We start from the raw sequence: 20,205 nt of genomic DNA on the forward strand, positions 1-20,205 counted from the left end.
TTGTTGCTTCAGTATTTAGAAGTTGAATATCGGTGGTTGGGTAGACTAGTGGCAGCTTGACTAGATTCCTCGACCCAGGTTCATTTCCTAAGTGTTCAATGTGTGAAACCCTTTTCTGGTGTCCCCGGGTGTCACATTACAGCAATATTGCTAAAAAGTGGGGTAAAACTAAACCCACTCATTCACTAAAGTTGAATATCTGTTACTTAAGGATATGTGGGTAGTCAAGCAGTTAAAACTGTTACTTGCCATGGGCTCCTGGTTTGTTACTTTACATGGGATGAATGTGAGAAGTCCACCTTGGTGCCCTATGCTGTATGTAACAGGTTTCTGTCAATCCGTGAGTCCACAAAGCATTTTTGCTGCTATAAAGATTATGGTAAAATATGGCAGAAACTTTTCTGTGAGATCCAGGTTTGATTCCCCACATCATGTGACATGGGTTCAATGTGTGAAGGCGATGTCTGGTGTCCCCCACAGTGACATTGCAGGAACGTTGCTAAAGACATCATAATGGCAACCTCACAGACTCACTCACATGCTGTCATCAAATTTGGTTTATACCAAGATTACTGTATTGTTTCAGTATAAAGAATCTTGATGGATTTAAGAATGCTCAATGGTATTTTTCTAGACAATATATAAGTTAGTTAAAATAATCTTTCACCATGTTAGTAGAAAAGGTAAATACTGAAGTTCAACCCTCAGACTTTTCGTCACTTGAGGTTTTACGTCTCCAACTCAAAAGGGAGAATTGTTTTAACTATCATACAAAGTCATAGTTGCTTGAACAAGACATAACACGCCTTCATGAATGATAATGACTGTTCAAGATTATATCTCCCAGGGTTCCAACGGGCAGCCAACGGCAGCTACACATGGTCCGATGGCGAGTTAACTGCTGAACAACAGGGCTTCTGGTCAGAGGGAAATCCAGTTCAGTACAAACACGGTGCGTTCAGCAAACGTGGATGCATGTCAGCCTCTGTAGGAATCACCTCATCCCCCGTCCTTGCTTATCAGCCTGAATTTCTTGTGCAAATTAGCATCTGAAGATGAGAGATGAGGCCCTTCAAAAGATGCTGGCCTTATAACTTAATTAGACCCCTGGGTTTCATCATGGGGTCGAGTATCTTCTTGTTTACAGAACCAGACAAATTAGGTATCAGGTAAATGGGTTGCAAGTAAGCTTCAAAACAGCCCTATTTACTTAAAGGTCACATGCAATGTAAAACACAACTTTGCAGATTCTGATACCTTTCGGTATGTACTTACCGAAACAAATCATCAAAAATGCCAATTCAGCCTATAAAGTTTAAAAAAACGCGATGAGAAAAAGCCCACAAAATTGGAGTTCAAACGATTCATGAAATTTCCCCCCTGCACTGGGGAAAAAAGTGGTTTCAACGGCTGTATAGAGCTGCGCTCATAACACATGCACAGTGAATACGTTTGCGGAGCTTGAAACAGTATCGCTGCCCGGAGTATAAGGTCATGAGCAGTAGTGTAATCTTGGTTGTGTACACAAACATGTAAATACTCTACTTGTTACATAAAAAAAACCCATGTTGATTGTGATAAGCAGACTCTGTCAGAGAGAAACCTCAATGCCTGGTTTATTGACACCTATATGAGATGCTTGCCTGTCTGCTAGTGACAATATGCAATGCACAACTTCAATCATTGACCACATGGAATTTGAACCATAAATATAAATATAATATAATATAAAATATAAATATGAATGTAAACATGAGCTGGCTAAGAGTATCAGTAAGTGAAGCAGTGGTTTCATCTCACATGAGAGCACACCCACTGGCTCTGACTGGGTTCGGTACCATGGCCTCTTCATTTCGAGGGAGGTAAACCCAAGTGCAAAATATTGCACTTTTGATTTGCGATTATATGCTTATAATTGCTTTTGTCTTAATCAGCAATGTGTTTTATATATCATGAATAAGTGATAACTGTGTTTAATTATGTTTGATTTTTTGGTTGCATGTGTCCTTTAATGTAATTTTGTATGGTCATACTCTTAACATTTTGAGCAGAAAATGTAAAATTATATCACAAAAAGTTTACATTAATTTTTACATAAAAAGAGTAAAAGCTGAATATTTTGTCCTCAGAGAAGGTACTTTTTGTACTTTAGGGGATAAAACAATGTGCAATGTATCGCAGTGGACTAGGTCAGTAAAAATGGTGCCAGTTCGAAATTCTCCAAGCAGTCCATGTCACTATGTTGATGCAATGATCTATGAACTGACATACCGTAATCTCTATTTCATGTCATCTTATTGGCAACTTAAAAAGAGACAGTATTTAGTAACTGGTATTACTAAAAGTTGAAAACAGTTGACAGAGTTATGTCCCTTTGCCAGAGGTAAATGATCATGAGTTCTAATTAAGAAATACAGTTCGTTCTACCACCATTTATAGTGTAATAAAGCACTGAGCGAACTGTATTTCTTTTCTAAGACGCCGTATTCAATACCTTCTAAACCTAATTTCGATTAATCTATGGCAGAAAACAAACGACGGTGCCTGTGACCTAAATTAAGAATCCTCGCACAGGGCTAACTGACGCGCTGTTCTTTTGACGTGTCAGCCCCCTACGTTAAGACAAAGGTTACTAGAAAAACAAATGATAAACAGTTTGATGATGGTTTATGTTCGGGTTAAATATCTTCTCTAGATCATTTTAATTACATCCGTGATTCTGTTAAACCATACAAGGCAATATGACTGCCTCATTTCTACTACCAACGAAAGTTTAGATCAGTACATTCAGAGGAAGCTGACAAGTCAAGCGACATTCCACAATTGCCTTATGGGAATGTAAACATTGCCAACATTACCGTGTGTCTGTAAGATTTTGAGTCGAACTATGAGATATTTTATCCGTCCGAAAACATAAACGTAATGTTTCCACTAGTGATGTTAGCTGTGTGATGCAGCTGCAAACCAAGAAACGGGATGCGACAAAGCAGTTTACTGTGGGAAGCTGTACGAGGTGATGGTAACTGACATCCATCGTGACGTCAGTTACATTGTGACGCAATGCAAAAAAGTTCGATTACGAGGGGGCAGACTGGAATGGCGTATCGACGTCAACACATTGTGACGTAATGCAAAAAGTGCACATTATCATCTGATAAAGTATTGTTGGCGCCTTTGATCTTTCGCCAAAGCATCTTAGAATCCCAGTTTCATCTTTATGTGTCTAGGTTTATCAGCACCAAAATCATTATCTTGGGTCTGAGAATGTAAATGTGTAAGGCAAGTATGGATTTTCAACCGATGGCTATGACACTCACTCACTCCACCACTCTACCACTCAACCACTCACTCAACCACTCAACCACTCAACCACTCAACCACTCACTCAACCACTCAACCACTCAACCACTCACCCAACCACTCACTCACTCAACCACTCACTCACTCAACCACTCAACCACTCACTCACCCAACCACTCACCCGAACACTCACTTAAGTACTCACCCAAACACTCACTCAACCACTCAACCACTCACTCAACCACTCACTCAACCACTCACTCACTCACCCAACCACTCACCCAACCACTTACCCAACAACTCACTCAACCACTCACTCAACCACTCACTCAACCACTCAACCAACCACTCACTCAATCACTCACTCAACCACTCACCCGAACAATCACTTAACTACTCACCCAAACACTCACTCAACCACTCAACCACTCACTTAACCACTCACCCAACCACTCACTCACTCAACCACTCAACCACTCACTCACCCAACCACTCACCCGAACACTCACTTAACTACTCACCCAAACACTCACTCAACCACTCAACCACTCACTCAACCACTCACTCAACCACTCAACCACTCACTCAAACACTCACTCAACCACTCACTCAACCACTCACCCAACCACTCACTCAACCATTCACTCAACCACTCACCCAACCACTCACTCAACCACTCACTCAACCACTCACCCAAATACTCACTCAACCACTCACTCATGCACTCACTCAACCACTCACTCAAACACTCAACCACTCAACCACTCACTCAACTACTCAACCACTCACTCAACCACTCACTCACTCACTCGTGATACACTACCTTCTGAGGATACCTGGTACTTACACACAATCTAGTATTGACAAGTTATTTATTACTGAGACACAAGTCTTTACTGACACACTGGTGTTACGGATGTTTCAGGATCCAGCAAGTGCACAGATGTCGACCTCCTGTCCTCCAAGTATGGAGAGTTCCGCTGGAGTCTGCGAGGTTGTGAAAAGAAGAAGCCGTTTGTATGTGAAGTGAAAGCATGTAACAAGCACAGCTACCGATGTGCTGACGGCAAGAAGTGCTACTGTAAATATTGCAAGTGTGATGGACAGCAGGACTGCAAGGACGGGTCCGATGAGTGGGATTGTAACAATGGTACATGTTCAGCTTATTATTACATCTTTTCAGACCTGTGAAAATCTGGGTTAGATGATTGAACAGATTGATGCTCATTCTGTTGATCACTGGATTATCAGGTCCAGACTTGATTATTTACAGACCCCGATTATTTAGCTGGAATATTGCTTGGTGCAGTGCCAAACAAACAGACAAACAAACAAACAAAGCTACTTCACATTCTGCACCACTATGCTGTTAGCCTTTCTATATCCTGTACATCAGGGGCATTGAGGAAGCCTAATGGTTAAAGTCTTCATTTGCAAGGCTGAAGACTTGGGTTCGATTCTCCACATGGGTACAATGAGTACACTCTGTGATACTGCTGGAATATTGCTATAAGTGTTGCAAAACCGTAGGCACTCACTCACTCCTGAATATCAAACCATAATTCAACAAGCAGTAGTTTATTTTTCTAAAGCATCACATCTGCAGTATAAAATATGTCCTGTTAAATATGTGGCCTATTGTGTGATAATGCATTTATGTGTGTGTAGGTCGGCAGTGTGGAGGAGAGCTGTCTGGAGCAAGTGGAACATTCCATACCATCAACTTCCCAAAGAAATACCCCAAACACACAGACTGTGTGTGGAGGATCAGCACAGCAGTGGGTACCAAGGTCCAGCTGGAGGTCAGTGATTTGTTCAGCGCGTGTGCGTGTGCGTGTGCGTGTGCGTGTGCGTGTGCGTGTGCGTGTGCGTGTGCGTGTGCGTGTGCGTGTGCGTGTGCGTGTGCGTGTGCGTATGTGTGTGTCTTTGTCTGTGCGCATGCATCTGCCTCTGTCTCTGCTTCTGTTCATGCATACATAGGAGTATGCATAACAGGTTTTCTTTCTTTAAATTAGTCATTACAGAAATGGAAATATTACAGAGGTTGCAGTCCTTGAACACAGCACTCAAGTCTGTCTCAGTCTGACCTGTGCTCAAGGACGTGTCATGTGAGTGAGCGAGTGAGCAAGCGAGTGAGTACATGAGTGAGTGAATGAGTGTTATATAAGCCTGTGAACCTTGTTACCACTATTCATCAGTGAGTGAGTTTAATGCTGCAGAGGACAGTGTGTTACCTAATATGTAAGTCTGCAAATGTGAGTTGGTAACGGTTTTATTTCTGAACAAATTACACAAGTTTGCATGTGTTCAATAAGTTCAACAGTTGAATGTAACTGTTTTGACTATTCCAGTTTGTCAACTTTGATGTTGAGTCCAAATATGACAGCGCAACAGTGTATGACGGGGCTGATGACACGTCACGCCTGCTGGGGAAATACACAGGGAACAAGAGACCAGCTGTGCCTCTGGCCTCAGGAAACTTTCTTCTTGTCAAATTCAAATCAGATCATTCCAAAGAAAAATATGGCTTTAATGCAACTTGGAATGCAGGTAAAAACTGTCAATTAATCGCTCATTTTGCTTGTCGGTAGATTTTAGATGAGAACGTCCTATCATCTACTCATCATACACCCCATCATAAAAGTGAACTTCTGATCAAAGACAGGTTTAAACTAAATTTCTCATCATTGGAGGATGCGTACATATATTACTGGTGTGTATTGGTATAAATGGATAACCCATGCTTCTTGTAAGCAGTGACTAAAGGGATCGGATGGTCAGACCCATTGACTTGGTTGACACATCATCAATTCCCAGTTGTGCTGGTAGATGCTCATGCTATTGATCACTGGTCTGGTCCAGCAGTTAGCAGATACAACTTCTTGAGAAAGGGATTGGGGTTGATGGGTGCACTGTTCATTTTCGCCCATTTTCGCATGAATGTCAATAAACTATCAAGACAAAAGGGGTGTGTGCACTGCTGCACCCCCCTCCACTTATGTCTAGAATAATTATTGATTATTTACCAACCAGCACCATATACAGTGGAAGCAGTTTACACTGGTACTCATGGGGACTGAAGAAATAATCTGTTTTTTTATCAATGTGCCGGATTGTAGAGCTCATGATAAGTGTACAAGCCAAAGACGTGACTGAGATTTTACGCCAGTGTTGACAACATGCCGGATTGGACAGATGCCGGTTTTGACAGTTTCCACTGTAGTTGTAACAGAATGTAACAAAAAATGCTTGTATTTTCCTATTTCATTGCCAGTAACATTCAGCGGGCCCCAGGATTCCTGTGGAGGGGAGCTGACTGCCAGACGCCTGGAAAATTGGTTCACGTCACCACAATACCCGAAGAATTACCCTGAGAGTATTGTATGTGACTGGACAATCACAGCAGAAACCTCAGGAGATATTGTCACACTACAGGTATACCTACAGTCCAACATACAGCACAGCCTCACCTTCAAATACAGTTTGACCTATCAAAAATTCCACTTATCCCAGATTTGACACTTCTGATAACAGTGCCTCGGTGTGATCCACAGACAAAATGATAAAACTGGAAGATTAGGGTTCAGGAAACTTCACGTAAACAAAAAATAAATAAACCTTCCATGTAGTACCATTTTTATTGAAATTAAAGTTAAAGATTTGGCGTCAAACAAATGAAAGGGATTTTTATACTAAATCTTTAATGAGTTTAATAAAAATGGTACTTCACAGAAGCGAGTTTAGTATTCTGTTTATTACTCGCCAACATAAACTGACAGAAACGGAGGTGAAATTTCCTACAGTTTGAGGACTTGCAGTTTTCCGTGTAAAACAAGGTCTAGTAAAATTGCGACCTTAGCATTTGCAACTTTGAACCATTTTGACATCATACGTCAAGCAGTATTACAATAGTGTAATATTTCCGTAAAAATATGGCCAGTGATAAACATGATAAATGCAACAGTGACTTTGTTTTTTATACTTTATAGCACCATGGGGCCAATCCACAGAACATTCCTAGAACTATTTTATTCGAAAGTTTATGATAAGATGTAAAGTTGTGATAGGTCATTATGTTATGAACCCATTGTGTGACGTTTATTCTTAGGCATAATAATAAATGGGTAACACTATTTTTCAGGGCATTATCATTTGCAGAAGCCCAAGGTCTTTTCAAGTGCCCTCCTTCATCGAGCAGTTAATGAAAGACCTCAGGCTTCTGCAAATGATAATGCCCTGAAAAATAGCATTACCGTTACTGTAGCTAAAATCAATTATAGAATTTTTAATAAATTAAGAATAAAAACAGCAGCATCGATTTAGAAGCATTTACTGCCAACAAAACAACGGAGGTCACTGACACACTTTTTACAAATATAGACACGTCATAGAACAACACAGATGACGTCACTTGACCTTGACCTTTGCTCATACTACCAGCCGCCATTGTTTTCAGTGATCAACAACGTTAGACTTCAAGTCAATATTTTCATTGCTGTATGTTGTCATTTATGGTACAATTGTACCATGGTACATTTATGGCAAGAAAGTGCATAATGGCACAGGCACGTGTGACGAATGTGAGCCAGATATATGGTCAATAATGAACCCAAGTTCAAACGAGCCGTAGGTGATTGAACTTCAACAGCTGAGCTACTTATGACGTCATCTAACAACGGGCTTGATAATGGCCCGTCGTCAAGCATTTTGCGGGCGTTATCAAGTTACAGTGACCTGCTCATATCTGATAATGTGCGGTCGTTTTGATGATAATTCTATCCATTTAAGCTATAATATAAGGGTAATGCTATTTTTCAGGGCATTATCATTTGCAGAAGCCCAAGGTCTTTCATTAACTGCCCGACGAAGGCGCGCAGTTGAAAGGACCGAGGGCTCCTGCGAATGATAATGCCCTGAAAAATAGCATTACCATTATTATAGCTAAACTGAATAAAATTCTCAATAAAATAAGCATAAAAACAACGACATTGGTTTAGAAGCATTTACGGCACTGCTAATAACAATGACGGAAGTCACTGACATACTTTTTACAAATATGGACATGTCACTATTGAGAGTGATGACATTTGTCCTTGACCTTTGCCCATGCTACCAGCCGCCATTGTTTTCAGTGCTCAACAGCATTTGACTTCAAGTCGATATTTTTATTGCTGTATATTGTAATTTATAGTACAATTGTTATGGTTGGCGCAGGCAAGAAAGTGCATAATGGCACAGGTATATGTGACGAGTGTGAGCCAGATATATGGTCAATAATGAACCCAAGTTCAAACGAGCCGTAGGTGATTGAACTTCAACAGCTCACCTACTTATGACTTTGCCTAAAAATGGGCTTGATAATGGCCCGTCATCAAGCATTTTGCGGGCGTTATCAAGTTATAGTAGCCTGCTCATTTCTGACAACGTGCAGGTGTTTAAATGATAATACTATCCATTTTAACTATATGATCATTTAGCAATTACATAATTATATGCATCTGATCAGATATAACAGGTTTGTTTAACACATTTTTTATTCAAAAATGAAATGGATTTGGGCGCAAGTTATCCAACTTAGGAACACCCTCTCCAAGGGCAAGTGGAAGGATACAAATATTGTTTGTCTGCTTTATTCCATGAACGAATATGCATTTGGATGAAAGAACCTAAAACTCACTGAGGTTGAAAAAGATTGTAAAGCATCCTGATTCAGTAACTTAACACCTAAACCAGCAGATCCTGGCATAGCCAAGGCATGCAACTCTTCATAGATAGTTGTAAGCCATCAAATGAGCATATCATCTTTACTTCAAACAGATGATGATATACAGTCAAGTCATGTTAAGCCGACCTCCGTTTATCTGACAGTCGGCTTAATCCGACGCTTTGGTTGGTAACAAATTGAATAAACATGACATAGTCTCATTTATTAAGATGCAGTGATGTCAAACAATTCTTAGATGTTTGAATGATCACTTGTGACATGTATGGTTTCGTCATCAGTTTGAAGACTTTGAGTTGGAGAGTCCGTACGACTGGGTGGAGGTCCGAGATGGGTCCAATGAAGATGATGGGCTGTTTGAAAGATTCACTGGTGATTCCTTGCCAAAGATCATCATGTCCAGTAGCCAAAGTCTGTTTGTGAGGATGAAGACCGACTTTGCCTACGTCCTCCGTGGCTTCAATGCCACCTACAGCAGCGGTATGTGTTAGTGAGGGAATGGAAGTGATGAGTGAGTGAGTGGAAAATTATATATTGTGAATGAATCAATGAACAATGAAACTACCAATACAATCTGTGAGACTTTCTCCACTGTATAACTCTCTAACTGAAACATGACTGTTGGAAATACCCCTGAAGATCTGGCATAGAGTTTGTCTACACCAACCCATGTTTGTTGCAAGAGTTGATTCCAGCTCACTGACTTCACATATGTCATTGTATCCCATTCGTTGCTGATGGGCTCATTGCTCATGGTGTCGATTACTGGATTGTCTTGACCAAATTCAGTATAGCTGGAATGTTGCTGAGTGCAGCATTAAACAATAAACAAATGGCACTAAGATTATCCCTTCATGGTCAGATCAGTCACTGGTTGGTGCTTTCAGTACATGTGTATATACATTGGTAACAAGATCATACCTATGCTTATAGTGCAAGTATTAATGAAATAGTTGTAGTGATTGGGTTTATATCTTCAGTGACTTGTTAAAGTTTCAAATATTAGAAAAGTTCTTTCTGAAAACTGGCTCTGAAATCAGCTTTAACAAATTTTTACTTAACATATTTTCCTGTGTCCAATGGATGACGATCATTCTAATTCGTATGAACACATCTGATTAAGTTCATAGGAATTTTTCTTGTTTTTTTCTCATTTATTAAATAATGTTGCACCATTGGACAGACAAGTTTTATAACAGTTCTATAGCTGTTTATATTAAGAGCATAGGCAATGAAGCATTTGCTCAAAATCTATGTTTGTTCAAAATCGAAGTTTGCGTTTTCACTTAGATACCTTCTAAAAATGACGACAATGTGGTACTTTAACCACAAATGAGTCAGATCAAGTGCAGCATCTTGCTTATTGTAGCCAACACATGTCTCTCTGTTATAAGTTTAAGTTAAATGCAACTCACTTGAGGGAGCATAGTCACCAGTATTGCTGATAAATATACACATTGAATATCCATTTGATATTTCAGTCACCAGTATTACTGATAAATATACACGCTGAATATCCATTTGATATTTCAGTCACCAGTATTACTGATAAATATACTCACTCAATATCCGTTTGATATTTCAGTCACCGGTACTGTTGATAAATATACACACTGAATATCCATTTGATATTTCAGTCACCAGTAATGCTGACTTTTCATGTATATATGTATCCATGGCAATTATTTCAGGTTGTGATGTAACAATCCGATCTGGACATGCAAAGATTGAATCTCCAGGATTTGGCGTCAGTAACTACCCAAACGACATCAGCTGTTCTTGGCGTCTCTTTGATCCCCAGCGGAGAGAACTGTCACTCATATTTCAAGCCAACTTTGATACTGAGACCAGTATTGATCAAGTATTTGTAAGTATTGTGACCATGTCAGCTCAAATCGAGTGAGTGAGTGAGTGAGTGAGTGAGTAAACAGTGTTTCATTCATAACATGGGCCATCAATTTAATATTTGATGAAAGCCCAAACTGATCCTAAAGATATTTTACACTTTGGTGCCACTGAGCAAAGATAATCAGGTCGACTCTGAGATTCAAATCCATTATCATCGGATCCTGATGTAGCTAAGGATTGTAACTCTTCAAAGCAAAATGAGATGCCCTAGGCTAGAATCTTGCCAGGGTTCTTGGTCTACACACTGAGACTGCTCTTCATGAAATGCAGCTTTATAAGCCTGTCATAGATGTTCTACATGTTGAAACAGTTCAGGGCAGAATGCTTTCATATTTGTAATGACCTGCTATGATCATGTGACTAATAGATATAACAATGTAATATCCTATTTTTTCATGATCAACAGGTCTTCGAACATATAGACATAATTACAGTCACTTCTTTTGAATATAATGCATGGTTAAGATATTGAAAAACCTGAAATTTTAGCCTCTGAACTGAAGAATATATTCCTATTTCTTACAAATTCAGGAATTAACATGATGGATATCTGGGTAGGGTAGGGTAGGGTAGGGTAGGGTAGGGTAGGGTAGGGTAGGGTAGGGTAGGGTAGGGTAATAGGGGTCGGGGTACCCGGGTACAACATTTGGACAAGGGCAAATTCATAAACACCTATTGTCTTCAGGTGTACAACACTAGTCAGGAAGTGACGGGGTCACATACAAGTATACACTCAGGGAGAATATCACCGGGGCCATCACGGACTGATGTGGGAGAATTTTTTGTGCGATTTACCACAGATGAACGAATCACACGAACTGGATGGACTGCAGCCATTTCATATGGTAAGTATTATAAGATACTTTCTGCATTACACGGAAAATTCAATCATACAGAACAGCAATTCTGCATCACACAGAAAAGCAGTTCAGCATTATAGAGAAAGGCAATTCTGCAAAACACAGAGAGGTAATTCTGCATATACAGAAAAGCAGTTCTGCATCCCACTGGAAGGCAATTTGCATCATACAGAGAGGCAGTTTTTGCATCACACGGAAAGGATGTTCTGCATCATTCAGATAGAAAGTTCTGCATCATACAGAAAGGCAATTCTGCATAATACCATGGTGAACTTAAGGTTGAGATAGCTTTACTGATACCTCCAACCGGAACCAATGCACAGAAAATTAACTTATTCATTCTTAATTGTTCTTGCATGTCTTTACTCATATTTTTTACAATATGTTCATATTTGTTCAGACTGCCCTCCTCTGGATGTGTCCAGTCCACTGAACATCAACACAACCGAGACGGCCTACAGCACTGTTGTCAGCTACTACTGTGATGAGGGCTTCCTTCGTGAGGGGGCTGCTACTGTTATCTGTGATATGGAAGGCCTTTGGCGGCCAGAAAAAGTACCTGTATGTATAGGTAAGTAAGGGAGTTCATATGCGGATCTGCGCTGCAGCCCCCTTATGATCATAAAACCTCTATGTTAACTGTACTGGCAGTCAAGTCACAGTGTGACTAAGGTGTAAGGAGCACACCCTGCAGAAAATAGACCTGAATCCAAACATATCTATCAAGTCTGACAAATTTAAAATATTGATTTAACCATTGGTTTTCTGGGACACTAGATGTTATGGAAACTTTTGAATGTTTCAGAGATCGATTGTGGTTCCCCTGGTGTGCCGGCCAATGCAGTCCTTGTCTCCCTTGACAAGACTACATATGGAGGGATGGCATTCTACCAGTGTCTGGAGGGGTATGATCTGATTGGTCAGAACCAGGTCACATGCAGTGAGCAGGGCTGGTCCCCACTTCCTGCCTGTGAATGTGAGTTTCAAAGCTGTCAAAGCTCATTTCTAGTACATAACATTTCTATTCTATTATTATGTGTCCCATGGGAATTAGCTTGAAATTAACAGTGAGTTTTCATGTCTGTTGTGAGTGTGAGTGGGCATAGATCTACATTCATAATTGCACCCTCATCCAAATGATCACTCAAGATATTGATTTGAATCAGGAAACAGGTGTAAATGTAGACTTACCTAGGATATATTCTGCTGAGCAATAAGACAAAGCAGAATGGTCCTTGTGTTGCAAGACTTTTCCATTTGGGCAAAGGCAATTTGCATTTTGTCGTTCTATACCATAAACAAATATCTTTACTGAAAATGTTAAAAGAAGTGAAACTGAGTTCTTCAGAAGACAAACTGGCTTTTCAACATTATTTTGTCTTTAAATTTCAGTGGAACCTGTTTTGACTGCTACTGGATTATTTTCTGTTTATATAATCATATTGTCGTCTCCTTTAGTGGTTACCTGCCCAAAGGTGCATGCACCTGTGAATGGCCGTGTTGAAGCTGAGGAAAACCACTACGGAGCTGTCATCACCTACTACTGCAACAATGGCTACCACCTGGTTGGATCTGCACAGGCTCACTGCACAGCAGATGGCACATGGTCTTCTGTGGCACCTACATGTCAGCGTAAGTACAAAGCATGGAAGATGAATGCTTGTCAGATTTTCTTTGATGTAGACTGTGATGTTTGATGCAGATTCTTGTAGCGTTGTCAAGCAGGAAGTTGTTATCATAAAGATTGTCCATTCTATTCTGAACAAAGAAAACCGTATTTACCTCATTACTACCATACATTACCAACAAGATTAAAATTTACACAACTATTAACAACAACAAATCTATTGAAGTCTATTGCAATATTTCTCAAGTGTAACTTGCCTGTATGAAATGAATGAACTAATTATATTACCTTTTTCTGACCATCTGCACAGCATTGTTTCTAGATGTTTGTACTCAAATACTGAATAAACCTCCTCCTCCTCCACACCTCCTCTTCTTCTTCTTCTTCTTCTTCTTCTTCCTCCTCTTCTTCTTCTTCTCTTCTTCCTCTTCTTCTTCTTCTTCTTCTCCTTCTTCCTCTTCTTCTTCTTCTTCCTCTTCTTCTTCATCTTCTTCTCCTTCTTCCTCCTCCTCTTCTTCTTCTTCTCCTCCTCCTCCTCTTCTTCTTCTTCTTCTTCTTCCTCCTCTTCTTCTTCTTCTCCTTCTTCCTCTTCTTCTTCTCCTTCTTCCTCTTCTTCTTCTTCTTCTTCTTCTCCTTCTTCCTCCTCCTCTTCTTCTTCTTCTCCTCCTCCTCTTCTTCTTCTTCTTCTTCTCCTTCTTCCTCTTCTTCTTCTCCTTCTTCCTCTTCTTCTTCTTCTTCTTCTTCTCCTTCTTCCTCCTCCTCTTCTTCTTCTTCTCCTCCTCCTCTTCTTCTTCTTCTTCTTCTCCTTCTTCCTCTTCTTCTTCTTCTTCTTCCTCTTCTTCTTCCTCCTCTTCTTCCTCTTCTTTCTCTTCTTCCTCCTCTTTTTCTTCTTCTTCCTCCTCTCTTTCTTCTTCTCCTTTTTCTTCTTCCTCTTCCTCTTCCTTTTCTTCTTCTCCTTCCTTTTCCTCTTCTTCCTCTTCTCCTTCTTCCTCTTCTTCTACTTCTTCTTCTTCTTCTTCTTCTTCTTCTTCTTCTTTCTCTTCTTCTTCTCCTTCCTCTTCTTCTTCTTCTATAATGTACTTGCCAATTTCTAAAAGATTTTGTTTCTTATGGTCAGATTGTGGCTGATGCATTTTGTTGGGTTTATTCATCCACAAAAATATTGTATTTTTTTCATCCTTATGTTTGTCATTTATGAATGTCTTTTTGTCAAAATATCCAATATTTGAAAATTTGAAAAAAAATGTTTTTTCTTATATGACCCTCCACAATTGCTCCACAGCTGACCAGTGTCCAGCAATTCAGGGAGTGACCAATGGCCGACCCAATGTGACTGGCCCAGTCAAAGTTGGGGAGTCAGTCAGCATCGACTGTACCCATGGATACCGACCGGACAAAGATAGTATCCTCCTGTGTCAGGAGGATGGGTCATATGACAAGAATGTACCAGCCTGTCTAGGTGAGGGCGTGAAACATTCAGAAATTGTAACTGAAGTTATTACATATATTCACAAAATGAGAATTCATGTCGTTTAATTTTAATGATTGCATGTTTTGGACTTAAAATGGCACTAACAGCTTGGGTTATCCAGGGTAGTAATGATCAGTTTGTGCACTTTGATGTCTAGCTTGGATGAGGCACTTTATAAATATTCTCGTTATTATTATGGTGAAGCTTCATGGTATTAATCTGTGGAAAATCTGTGGAAAATATGTTTAGATTTATACTGAGACATTGTGAACACATACATGTAAACATAGCTGCATTTAATTTGGATGACATAGCACAGTGAATATTGAAATGGCACAGCTGAAATATTAATGTTACCAATGTACCGAGGCGGCAAGACTAAAGTTATTAAAATTACGCATTTTAATTGATTTTATGGAAAATGCAATAACTTTGACCAAAGGAAATGATTCGAAGCGTGTATTTGCATACCATGAAACTGTTTATCAGTTAGCACTCTCAATTTCACGGCTTAACATGGGTGTGGCCATTTAAATACCAGAGGGCGTAACAGGAAATCTGTTTTTGGTGATAACATAGTTTACGGGTTAGTTTATGTGTCCAGGACAAATGAAATGGAACTCTTGCAGTCTTGATAGTGAAATCCAGCTCTCAAGTTTACAGATTTACATGGTATTTACTGGTTTATTAAACAAAAACTTAAAATGACATAAGTGTTGGAATGTTGAAAGTTTATGTGGATCATCAAACAGTATGCTTATTTTCACAAAGGTACACATAAATTATCTGTCTGGTGTCCAGTGGCATCCTTAGAAAAAAATCCATTTCTATCCTGGATTTCAGTTTTAGTTGAATATTATGATACACAGGACACCCATGAAGATCCAGGTTAGAACTGGTTATAAACTATTCAGGCTTGCTGTAAAGGGTGACTGCCGAGATCGATTGGTTAGACTCCTTAACTTGGTTGACATATCCTATCCCACTTTGATTGCATAGATCGATGCTCATGCTTTTGACCACTGGATTGTCTGAGTGTGGCATTAAACAACAAATAAACAATATATAGGAATGATTCTTGGAATATTAATGCACTTTGCTCCTTGTGTATATATACTGGAAGGTCTTGGCAGTAACCAACCAACATATAATAAGTATATAACCACTATTTTTACTTGTGTTTGGACAGTTTACACATTTTGTGGACTGATATAATAAAAGGCAAGACCAGATACTGTTCATTTTAAATAAAAACTCACAGACAGTCATGCTGTTTGTGATTACTAATTTGCTTTGATGATAAATCAGACCAAATTATGACACATAACTGACTGGATATGGGTTTGGGATGTGTGTGGATCTAAGACAATAATATACTGATATTGGATTTATACCCCTGATGTTAACTGCAGACATCAACGAGTGTACCGAAGAGGACCTGAACACGTGTGACTTTCACCGTTGTGTGAATCAGGATGGTGGATTCAAATGCCAGTGTGAATCTGGGTACCAGCATCCTGATGGAGATCAGACACGCTGTGAAGGTGAGCTGCAGTACCTCTCTGAAGGTGTCCCTTCAATCTGAGTATCTTGGATAACACTTCATTGTGTCACCATCCATCAGTATTCACTGCAGGAGCATGGGAAGACCAGGCATATGAAGAGCCACAAATTACAGTCAGACGTGCTTCCCTTAGATTTACCAGATGTCTGAGATCATTTGTAGTTAGGACAATGTTATTAGGGTCTTCTGTCTTCCAGAAAATGACATTTTCATACTGAAATTCTGCTAACACAGTAAAACCCATTTACTTAGGTGGGAATATGTGACAGATCTAGAGTTATGTCCCTTTGCCAGGGGTAAATGATCATGCATTCTAATTACAGTTTCACCTTGATGATATGTCATTTTGTTAGTACCAAAACCAGTTTGGGCCTGAGAATGTAAATGTGTAAGACAATTATTGATTTCAACCGATAGCCATGGCACTAACTCACTCAACCACTCAACCGCTCAACCACTCACTCAACCACTCATTCAACCACTCACTCAACCACTCACACACACACTCACTTTCAACCGATAGCTATGACACGCACTCAACCATTCGCTCAACCACTCAACTACTCATTTAACCACTCAACCACTCACTCAACCATTCACACACACACTCACTTTGAACCGATAGCTATGACACTCACTCAACCACTCGCTCAACCACTCATTCAACCACTCAACCATTCACTCAAACACTGAGTGATATTCATTAACATTAAGGTAACTGTTTCTAGGTTTAGGAAACTGGTCCATCCATACAGTATTGTGTTAATCTGACAATGTGTTTCTATGACAGACATCAATGAATGTGACTCCAACAATGGTGGCTGTAACCAGGTCTGTAACAACAGTCCTGGCAACATGACCTGTTCCTGTAACGATGGTTACTTCCTCTACCCTGGACCCAACTCTGCCAACATCGACGGTCAACTCCTTGTCCCAGGGAAGACTTGTATAGGTACTCACTAATGTCATTGCTTGTGTCCTACTAGCTATAGATATGAACTATTTGATGCTTTGATACTGGTTGGGGTTTAGTAAACTGTTTTTGAATTTATTGATTCAGAAAGTACTAAAGGTTCATCTTGACACTAGACAAGGAAAATAATGCAAATTGTCTCATGTAAGAAGTTTAGGTTCAGTCAATAAAACAAGTAAGCTTTTGTGCCAGTGTGTTTTTACATATTATATATAAAAAACTACATTTATAACAAGCCTGCATTTGATAAATTCAATGATGTAATATGACAAACTGTTTCATTTGTTGTTTTGTCTAAAAAAGTTGTTGTTTTTTTAGAAAAAATGCATATACAACAAAGAATGATCATAACAAACTAAAATTGGTATTCCCCTTGAGTTTGGTATAAAATGTAATATTGTGTTTACTGACATATGTTCAGAAACTAATCCAGTTTTCCCTTATTCAGCTACATGTTCTGGATTCAATGTGACGGACGGGAAAGTGTTCATCAGTGGAACGCCCTTACCCAGCGGAAAGTATATCCACCCAACTGTGGCCTACATTGATTGTCAGCCAGGCTATGTACCTGATGGACCAGGCAATGTCACCTGTCAGGTGTCTGGCGGCTGGACAGCCATTGTAACAAGGTGTACAGGTGTGTACTTGCAGAGGGTCGGAAGCAGGGAGTTGTGAAGGTCAATTCTGTCTTTATATGTTTACACATGTCTATATGCTCAATATTGGCACTGTGAAACAGCACCAGTTCAAGGTTTTGTTGGAATTTTTTTGATTTTTGAAGATTATTAATCAAGATAGATGAAGTGAAGGTCAGACTTTAGGTTTTTGTAGAACATGGTAATCTTTCGACAGTTTCCGAATCAAGATCATGTCAGCTACAGTACTGTCAAAGGTCACCTTTGTGGTAATAGTTAAAAATAATTATCTCATTCTTTCTCTTGACCTCACCATGAAGATTAGTAACATTGGCAGATATCTTAGGAAGGATATAAACCACATGGTCCAACTGGATTTCTTCAGCACATGCCATTAAAGGGTCAGGGTCCAAAGAAATCACATAAAATATTGTAGTGACAGTTTCTTACAAGGAAGTGATGGGTCTTTAACACCCCCAAATATATGATTTGTTTATTAGAAGGAATGTACCATGAATGAAATGCATTAAAATATCTCAAAGCTCAAGCAAATGGAAAGAAAAAACCAGTGGTTGATATCCAGTCATACTTTAAAATCTAAACATAAATACTCTGTTTCAAGTATTTTATTACTCAGATATCTTTTAGTGTTTCAATATTTAAAAAAAAATCAGTAAAATGTGAAAGGTTCAGTTCACATATTTTTTTGTGATGTGTTAACCATGTTCAACAATCAGATTTATTCGTATGTTTCTAGCAACCCTTTGCCCCAAACCTGACCACCCTCCCAATGGTGAAGCACTGTACTCCAGCCTTGAACCGGGCAGCACAGTGCTCTACACCTGTGATGATGGCTTTATCCTGGTGGGGCCGGACCAACGATTCTGTGACCTTCATGTTGACCCAGACACTAGTGTACCCAGACACGACTGGACTGGAGACAAGCCAACATGTGAAGGTGAGATTTTCTGTACAGAGGTTGCCTTGTTGAAAGAGAAGATAACTCTCGTTTTTCAATAGGGCATATATGATGGCTAGGAGAAGGGTTTTATAAGTTGAAAGACCTTTTCACACTGTGAATAAAATATCTTTAAACTTACCTAGATGATTGTTCTTTTCTGCAATATATTAATATCAGGCATAATTTCAAAGTCTTTTTATGGGACATATGTGTGTGACAGATGCTGTGACAGATTGTTGAAATTTGTAAGGAGTTGCTTCCCCTAGCTGCGTCCATATCCACTGAATCTCAGCTTCATCACATTTAGGATAGTTCAATATTATAAACATGTGCTGTCTTAGTTAATACTCTCATACTTAAACATGACTCAAGACACATACAACTTAGATCAGTTTTTGAAACAAGACAGAGTTTGGTTCTCATGCTGTTTTTGAAACTGCTAGGGAGGGAAGTCTTTATTTTAAAATTTTATTTTGTTTTTGAAGGTTACACATGTAAAACGTTTTTTTAATCTGATTTACCATGTGACTTTATCTGGTCACATTCTATGTAGAATAAGTATGACATGAAAGGTCTGAGGTCATAATGACTAATAATTAATTTTCCTGCAAATGTGTTACACTATGAAAGGCTTAGTGTGTTTAAAACCACAGCATATTGTACTGAAATGAAATTTGAATAGAACAAGCATCTTTAACACTGCACAAGATGAACATTAACTGTACATTAATACTCTTAGTTCACAATGTTAATCTCAAGGTTAGGGGTAACATGAGATTAATTTTAACAACCCTCATGTAGTAACTTCTATTTTGTTTAGCTGTTGACTGTGGGGTGCCGGCTCGACCTGAGAATGGAGAAGTTCACTACTCTGGCACAGGCTACAAGTCTGTCGCAACCTTCACCTGTCTGTGTGGCTACATCCTGGATGGCTCAGCAGTGCGGACATGTCAGGCGTCGGGTAGTTGGAGTGGCAACACCACCCGCTGTAATGGTAGGCAGAGGGAAACATGAATATGGAGGAAGATTCTCAAATAGCAATGAAGCTAGACATTTAGATATCGTCGCAAATAATCTAGAGAACTAGATTGAACACTTTTTAAAAATTTATCAACCTGTTGACTTCAGAAATATTTTTAGAAAGTTCAAATAAATTCTGACATCCTCTTTGTCATGCCTTATTT

At 39.4% G+C, this 20,205-nt stretch overlaps 1 protein-coding gene across 2 annotated transcripts in view; it reads left to right on the forward strand.

Annotated features, from left to right (window-relative positions):
• LOC137284775 (uncharacterized) overlaps positions 1-20,205 on the forward strand; it is a 127,145-nt gene that overhangs the window by 54,679 nt on the left and 52,261 nt on the right. For both annotated transcript variants that reach the window (XM_067816743.1, XM_067816744.1), the window contains exons 5-21: positions 848-952; positions 4,226-4,450; positions 4,969-5,102; positions 5,652-5,850; positions 6,575-6,735; positions 9,304-9,502; positions 10,714-10,889; positions 11,616-11,775; positions 12,191-12,361; positions 12,596-12,766; positions 13,249-13,422; positions 14,700-14,876; positions 16,301-16,432; positions 17,243-17,404; positions 17,874-18,062; positions 18,818-19,018; positions 19,842-20,015. In XM_067816743.1, coding sequence (XP_067672844.1) covers positions 848-952; positions 4,226-4,450; positions 4,969-5,102; positions 5,652-5,850; positions 6,575-6,735; positions 9,304-9,502; positions 10,714-10,889; positions 11,616-11,775; positions 12,191-12,361; positions 12,596-12,766; positions 13,249-13,422; positions 14,700-14,876; positions 16,301-16,432; positions 17,243-17,404; positions 17,874-18,062; positions 18,818-19,018; positions 19,842-20,015 — 2,910 coding nt within the window. The remainder of the gene's footprint in view (positions 1-847; positions 953-4,225; positions 4,451-4,968; positions 5,103-5,651; positions 5,851-6,574; positions 6,736-9,303; positions 9,503-10,713; positions 10,890-11,615; positions 11,776-12,190; positions 12,362-12,595; positions 12,767-13,248; positions 13,423-14,699; positions 14,877-16,300; positions 16,433-17,242; positions 17,405-17,873; positions 18,063-18,817; positions 19,019-19,841; positions 20,016-20,205) is intronic.

Source organism: Haliotis asinina, chromosome 5, assembly GCF_037392515.1.
Source record: "Haliotis asinina isolate JCU_RB_2024 chromosome 5, JCU_Hal_asi_v2, whole genome shotgun sequence".
In the NCBI taxonomy this organism is placed as follows: Eukaryota; Metazoa; Mollusca; class Gastropoda; order Lepetellida; family Haliotidae; genus Haliotis; species Haliotis asinina.